The 7972-nt window shown below is 52.4% G+C and overlaps 1 protein-coding gene across 1 annotated transcript; it reads left to right on the forward strand.

Annotated features, from left to right (window-relative positions):
- Positions 1-919: 919 nt before the first annotated feature.
- Positions 920-4020, forward strand: LOC105510202 (mitoferrin-1-like). The gene is made up of 2 exons (XM_011939862.1): positions 920-1335; positions 3781-4020. The coding sequence occupies exons 1-2, from the start codon at positions 1123-1125 to the stop codon at positions 3823-3825; spliced, it is 258 nt and encodes an 85-aa protein (XP_011795252.1). The 5' UTR covers positions 920-1122; the 3' UTR covers positions 3826-4020.
- Positions 4021-7972: the final 3952 nt, after the last annotated feature.

Raw genomic sequence — 7972 nt, forward strand, 5'->3', positions numbered from 1 at the left:
TCACGGTGAGGGCAGAGAGCAGGCTCAGCATCTTCAGGGTCTTCCCCACCCTTTCATATCTCAGGGTCCAGCCTTCCTGACGAGAAGCCTTGTCTAGATAAGGCAGGGCCCTGGGGCCGAGAAGTCGATCAGCCCAAGTCATCTTAAGCCCTGGTACATGCAATTTAGATGGACACTTCCAGAGGCAGACAGGTCTCTCCCCTACTTTCTGATTTCTCCCTTTTCCCCTAAACTGGAGCAAAACAGTATTAAAACAGCCTGGGTTACACTTTACTGAAGAGGCCAGCTTAGGACGACTTGAAGAACTAGGTGACTACAGTCTTAAGACAGGCAGGGGCAAGGCTGTAAGATTTTACTCTCAGCCAGTTCGCACTCCTACTGTGAGATCAGGCCTCTACAGACTTTACGGGCATATCAGATCCAAAGAAAATTTCCTGGAGGTGCCAACTCAGAGGGCCTCCCTCCTGGTCACTCCTTATAGTCTTGCTTGGTCCCGGGCAGGGTGGGTTAGGCCTCTCGGTGAGAACAAGAGGAACAAATTTAGCTCTGCATTATGTATTTAGGTTGAGCGACACAATTTCGAATGAGCGGCGGTCTCTCCAACAAAGCAATCTAGAATGGGACCCTGAGTTTTAACTTCAGGCCTTAGGAATGCCAAAGCTCGCTCAGCGATTCTGTTTGCAAACCCACCCGCCCCGGGGGCGGATTTTCCCCGAGACACTGTCACCCATGCCTCTATCTCTGGGCATACTTCACTGCGGCCCCTCCCCAGTGACCTCCCCTGCCCCTCGCGGACCAGCCCCATCCTCAAGATAGTACAACTTTCCGGGACACCCCACGTCTCCTCTCGCCCTCGTCCGGTTGCTTGGAAATTTGCACGGGACGGTGACGTCACACTGGGAGGCGGGTCCCCACTGTCCCGCACACCAATGGCGCGGCGGCCGCCGGCCTCTTGGTTCCCGGCGATTGGTGTCTGGGGCCGCCGCGCTCCACCCCAGCCCGCCATGGCGTCAGGCGCCGCGGCCCCAGGGAGGTGGCTCTCACTTTAAGAAGTGAAGTTTTGCGCCCCCTCCCCCTCCCTGCCCACCTCCTGCAGCCTCCTGCGCCTCGCGGAGCTGGCGGATGGAGCTGCGCAGCGGGAGCGTGGGCAGCCAGGCGGTGGCGCGGAGGATGGATGGGGACAGCCGAGATGGCGGCGGCGGCGGCAAGGACGCCACCGGGTCGGAGGACTACGAGAACCTGCCGACCAGCGCCTCCGTGTCCACCCACATGACAGCCGGAGCGATGGCCGGGATCCTGGAGCACTCGGTCATGTACCCGGTGGACTCGGTGAAGGTGAGGCGCGGGGGGACTTCGGAGACGCAACGAGCGGAGGAGGAGCGCGCGCGCGTTTGCATCCCGCGCGCCGACAGCCTGGGGGCAGAGTCCCGAAACCGCGCTCTCCCCAGGATCGCGGCGGGCCAGGGTATCCCCGAGAGCAGCTGCGCGCAGCCTGGGCGCCGCGCCTTCCGCCGACCAGTGAGGGTGCCCGGTCCTTGCCCCACACCGCCTGCTGCTCCCGCTGCGTGCCCGGCCCCGGCTGCTGGCGGGGGAGGCGGAGTGGCGAGCACCGCTGGCTTCGGCGGCGGCTGGGCTCCCGGGGAACGCGATCGCTGCAGCTCTGCACAGTCTTACCACGCTGGCCGTTCGGGCTGGCTGGGGCCGCCCACACGTGCGCGGTTAACGAGGGAGCTCCCCGCAGGGGAAGCCCTCACCACGCTGGCGGTGAGAAACGTGTGGCCCTGGCCGGGCCGCGCGCCCTCAGGACTTGATGTGTGGCTGCTCCTCCCGGGTTATTTCGGGGACTTGGGGCCGGCAAGACTTCTCTCGACTCGTGGCAGCTCTTTACCGGTTCGGCATCGGCCCGTGGGATCCTCTGTCTGAGGGTTCTTGCACTTCTTCCCCCTACTTTGGGTCGCCGAGCCGCCGGGAGGCAATGACGTTTGCCTTCTTTTGCTTGCCAGGAGGTGGATGGGCTTGTGCCTTACAGCCCTTGCTGTGGATTGTGTGATAGGCACTCAGTTTCCTTTAAACCCTGTCTGTCACTTGCCCCGGTAGTTTTATCTGCATTTCTGTGAACAGGCAGCGTTAGTAGGTGGGTTTTGCCTGGTAGACTGAGAGTTGCCCTCTGTCAGCCTGCCCAGAACACTCCAGGACCAGGATAGAGTGAGTGGTGCAGGAACTAATGCCAGTATTGACTGTTACACATTGCACTTTTATAGGCATAACTCATCTAATTCATGCAACAGCCCTGGGGGTTAACAGATGAAGAAACTGAGGTGCAGAGAGGGGAACCGATTACCTTGCCCAGGCTCCTACACCACCTGCAGTCCTCTGGCTGCAGCTGCAGTGTGCTTTGGGGGATTCGGAGGCCTCTCTAGGTGGCAATTATTTTGCAAGGCAGGTCCCACAGAGGCACCCCCAGCAGCTGTGTCTTGTTGCTGATGCTGGTTCTGCATGAGCAGGTATGAAGGCCAGAAAGTATAACTCAGAGGGTTTTCCCGGCTCCGGGAGCCGGCAGTCAGTGTCTGGACAGGCACAAGTCCAGTGAGGAAAGACATGGGCTTCCAAGGTGCTGCTGGACTTAAACCTGAGCCATCACCCATCTGTCCCTCCAGTGTTCTAGTGGGGAGTTAGAGGAATGGTTCTCATCTCCAGGAAAGACGCGGGACTGATACCAGGAGGCATTTGTGTAGGAAAGAATTCCTCAAATGTAATAAAATTCTCCATGATTGGAGCTGTTGTTTCAAGTGCCCTGGGCAGAGCCTGGGGAAAGTTAGGAGCAGGGAGGTGTTATTTGAGCAGGCCTTAGTCCTGTTGGTGTCTTTAGATGAATGTTCTGTTTGGGAACCCCACTGTGAATTCACTTCAGAGCATCATTTTAGCTTATTTTTAGGATTAGAAATAGTTGTGCCTTCTGAGCACGCTTTGACACTCTCAAGAGGCGTTTCTCACATGTTTAAATTGTGTAATCTGTGTTTAGTTTCTCCCTGCCCCATAGATGTTGATATATTTTGGAGTAGATGTCACCTGTGTACTTAGTATTACTTTCCATAGCAGTTTTCACCTGTAGACAGGTTAACATGGTGTGAGTGGTAGAAGGAGCCGCTCTGGTTTTCCTAGATAAGTCTGTAAAACAAGGCGTGGGTTAGCTAATCAGTAAAGTCTTTTAGGTTCTGGGATTCTAACTGACCCCAAAACATGACCCTTAGGGGCCCTTCCATGCAGGGTTGGTTTTGAGGCTGCCACTGAGTGCCAGGATCTGCCAACATCAGCCCAGCTGTCTGCCCAGCTTGAGGAGTCAGGGATGTATGCTCCATCATAGAAAGGCTTGGGGAGATCACCCTGTGTTGCTCTTAAGTATTTTGGATGATGGCAGAGACCGGGAGTAACTGAGTCAGGAAACCCAGGTTGGGCTTCAAGCCATGCTCCTCAGTTGCTTCACGCCTCGGGCACTGTTCTGTGCTTTAGTTTTGTCACCATAAAGTGGGGACAGTGGACCTATTCAGTCCCTCTCCACATTTTTAACCCATGCCCCTTTTCTCTGAACACACAACATCCATCGTCCTCTTTTATGTTACTTGAAATATCAAAAGAATTATTACAGCTGAAAACAAATCTATGTAAATAGGACCTTGAAAGAGAGAAAGCTTTCTCCAATTTTGAAAGGCACTATTTTTAACTTCGATCTTGTAATGACAAATAAGAATGTTGAATCGGCTGGTTTTTTTTCTATCCTAGGTAGTATGGACTGTGGAACTCTGTGCTGGTCACTTCCAACCCTGAACCTGATGCTACTTATTTTGCAGTTCTAAGTGCAAAGTCGGCCTGGTGGATACTTCCCATTATAATATTAAATTTGCTTGTTCATGAAGTCACACCTCACCTCCCCAGTGTCACTTTAATAACTGGTGTATTTTACCTGGTGGGCCATGACCCATTAGTGGGCTCTGCATTAAAAAAAAAAAAAAGAAAAAGAAGTTATTAGTGAGAGTATAAAATACGAGTATGCCTGGCATGCAGTAGGAGAAATGTTGAAATTCTGTTTGGGTTGTGTGTGTGTGTGTGTCCCTGAGTGCATTTTACAGACGTGTAAAATGTACTTCTGGCTAGCAGTTCTGGTCAAAAATATATGAAAACCACTGAACCTGAGGAAATATCTCTGGAGCCCCAGCAGGCGACACTGAGATTATGAAGTGGGTATTTGGAAGACCTTTGGCAGTTTTCCTGCTGCTTCCTGTGTCTTCCTCTTTCACTTGGTCCTCCCGTGGTGGGATGTGAGTGCTCATTCATCCACAAAGGGCCAGTCTACTGGGACCTTTGGGTGCCCCCGCGATGATAATGAGCAGTGAAGTGATACCCAGGGAGGGAGTATAGGGTCTCTGCAGGGCTCTCGCCAAATGGTGACAATGACTTACTCCTCTCCGGTGGGGCCTGGTGGCAGGTTTTCCATGAGCCTCTTTCTGGTGTTCCAGAGTGGCAAGGGGCACTTGGGGTGGATACAAGAACCCCTGGTCTGGTCAGGAGAGCTCAAGACTTGAGGAGCATGCCAGGTGGGTGGAGGAGGAAATTCCAACCAGATTAGGCACACCACTCGGAGACCATGCCGAGTCCCGCCTGGGGAAAGCAGGGGCAGAAGGAAACAGGAAAGATTTGAAGCCGGGGACTTCCGCTGACCCTTTCACAGCCCTTCTTTTGCTTTGCTTGTCAGGGGAAACCCTGCCTGTGACTCTGCTAGGATGAGCCCTCCTTCCCAGGTGGGTGCACCACTGAGCGTTCACTCTAGGAGCCTCCTGGCTGACCTTACGTCGTGCACAGCCAGCCTGCCCAGCTCAGCACAGCATTACCTCAACTTCTGACTTCTCTCCTGAGTTTTCTCCTGGCTGCAGGAGGACTGGTAGGAAGGGTGGTGGGGGACAGTGCAGCAGCTTCCAGAGTCCCCTCCCACCCACTTTAGCGCTTTCCAAACAAAGTGCAGTTAGGTCCCTGCCATTCAGCTTCAGAAGGGCGTGAAATCCCAAATTGCTCTAGTTCCTGGGACAAAATTATAATGATTTTTTTCTCTCTCCCTTCTTGTCTCCTCTCCTTCACATCCCCCTGCTCCCTTCTTTTCTGTCCTTTGATGAGAGGTGATTTTCTTAAAAGGTGAATTTGGAGTGAGGAATCTAAAAAGGGGGATTTGTGAACTGCAGTCCTGTTCCTTGTTTCATGAACCCCCAGGCTGCGTGCTGATACCCACAGCCATGGCCTGCACCCCTCAGGCCTATCCCGAGGAGGGTGAAAACCTCATCCACTTTTCTCTGACCTCAACTGGGGAGGGGCAGGCTGGAGCGTGGTTTGAGGGCCAGGCTGGGGTGTGGTTTGGAGGCGGGTGCCCAGGAGTACTGTGAACAGCAAAGCGGACCTCAGCTTTTTAGTAGGGAGAGGTATTTGGGGTTGAATGGGAGGATTTAATCAGCTGCTTTGCTTAAAGTATACAAGGGTGTGCACCTGGGGTGGGGGATGTGCGTGTCACCTGGAAGGGAGGAATGTGCTTCCCAAATATTTTTCCTGGCTTCCACTTGGGCACATTTCAGCTGCATGTGGCCATCTCATTAAAGATGACTTTTGTCCCATCTTAGAGCAGTGACTAGTCTTGAGGAATCAGTCCCACTTTCTCCGTTTTTCAGTCTTGGGCTCCTGACCCCCTCTGACCTCGGGCGTTTCCTTCCTCTGACTCATAGGATGAACTCACCTGCTGGTGTGAAAGCCTTCAGCACCTTTCTTGAACTCCAGAACTTTGTGGCTCTTTTCCTGTCTCCACTAATACTGAACCTTTTCTTGTCAAAGAATTTGTGTTTTTGTTTTTGTTTTTAATCTGAAATACCAGCTGTCATGTCCCATCCATGCTGGCCACAGACATACCCCTGTGATCATGGTGTTGGCTGGCCCACGCCAGGAGGCATGGCTTTGCCACTCCCATGCCCACCTTGAATGTTTGTGTCTGACGTTTGTCATAGGAGGGTTATATCCAATCTCTTTCTCTGTTTTTCTTTCTCTCTCTCTTTTTTTTTGAGACAGGGTCTCGTTCTGTCACCCAGGTTGGAGTGCAATGATATGATCGCAGCTCACTGTAGCCTTGACCTCCCAGGGCTTGAGTGATCCTCCCAGCTCAGCCTCCTGAGTAGCTGGGACTACAGGCACATGCCACCATGCCTGGCTAATTTTTTGTATTTTTTATAGAGCTGGGGGTCTCAATTTGTTGCCAAGACTGGTCTTGAACTCCTGGGCTCCAGCAATCCTCCCACCTTGGCCTCCCAAAGTGCTGGGATTACAGGCATGAACCACCATGCCCAACCTCTTTCTTTTTGTTGAACTGGAAATCTTCCCCCAAATTCCCTCAACCTTCCCTCAAGTTCCCACTGAGATGGATTTCCCACCCTTAGAGAACTATCTTGGCGTTCAAATTCCAGTCTTTGACTTACTGGTTGGGCAGGACACTTTGCTTCTTCGTGTCCTTACCTGTAAAATGGGGATCCTGATTTTCTTCCTGCTTTCTCTTTCCTGACCCAGCTTTCCATTACTTCTTTCCCTCTTCCCTCATTTTTCCAGTGGGCCTTGTGGAAGTTCCTTGTTAACAAGGTCCCTTACATCTTCCCCTTTTACCGAATGTTTCTTCCACTTCCCCCTTCTGATGGAAATCCAGCTCCTCTTGCTAAGGGTTGGGAGCCTGGACCCTTGAGTCCAAATCCCTGGGACCAGGTCCCATTTCCCAGTTAGGTGTGACCTTGGGCAAGTTTCTTAACCTCTCTGTGCTATTTCCCTATCTGTAAAAAAGAGAAGAGATGGTACTGATCTCCCAGGGTGGTTGTGAGGGTTAAGCCCTCGCTGTACTTCACGTACCTCGTACACGCACAGAACAGTGGATCCTTTCTGATGTCTGCTCTCATCTTTATCTTCATCATTATCAGCATGCTTGCTGTCACTTTCCCTCATTCCCTGAGGACTTTGGCATCTGATGCACAGACTTCACCTCCACAGATCCTGTCCTCACCCTGAGGATGGCCCCTCTTCATTCCCACCCGACTCAAGTCCAAATCACTCTATTCCTTACACCTCTGAGTCAGTGGCCTTCACCTCCATGGTGTCTTGACCTAACTCAGAACCATCCGCCTCTGAGATCTTAAATTCAGATGTCTGATAGCCTGGACCCCAAGATTGACTGCTGTAGCTGCTGGGGCCTTCAGTTTCTCTGCCTATGGTTTTTCCAACCCTGGCTTGCCCCACCTGGGTCCTGGACAGCCCATCTGTCCCTTGGGCAGCCAAGCCCTTCAGGAACATTCACGTTGCCTCCAATGCGCATGCCCCCTGGCCTCAGTTCCACGTGTCTGGGTAGCTGCTTGCATCCTTCACAGGGGTCCTGTTGCTCCTCAGCCCCCACCCTATTGTTGTCAGCCTCAGCCTGGCATCTTGCTTCCATGTCATAGGGAAACCAGTACCTCGATCAAACCCATCTTCCTGTCACCGTCCTTCCAAACTCTCTTGCCTTCCACCCCCACTGTAAGGGAACAGGTGTCTTCATTCCTTTAAGGTACGTCAATGTGGCAGAGAAGGGAGATGTATACAAACCACTCTGACACTTGGATTTGAATCCTGACTGCACACCTGGGCACATTACCTAACCTCTCTAAGCTCAGGTTCCTTCTCTGCAAAGTGGGGATATGAATACTGTATTAGTCTGTTTTCATGCTGCTGATAAAGATATACCCGAGACTGGGTAATTTATACAGAAAAAGAGGTTTAACGGACTCACAGTTCCGTGTGGCTGGGGAGGCGTCACAATCATGGTGGAAGGCAAAAGGCACATCTTACATGGTAACAGACGAGAGAGAATGAGAGACCCCAGTGAAAGGGGTTTTCCCCTTATAAAATCTTCAGATCTCGTGAGACTTAC

Source organism: Colobus angolensis, unplaced genomic scaffold (assembly GCF_000951035.1).
Source record: "Colobus angolensis palliatus isolate OR3802 unplaced genomic scaffold, Cang.pa_1.0 Scaffold184, whole genome shotgun sequence".
NCBI classification, from domain to species: domain Eukaryota; kingdom Metazoa; phylum Chordata; class Mammalia; order Primates; family Cercopithecidae; genus Colobus; species Colobus angolensis.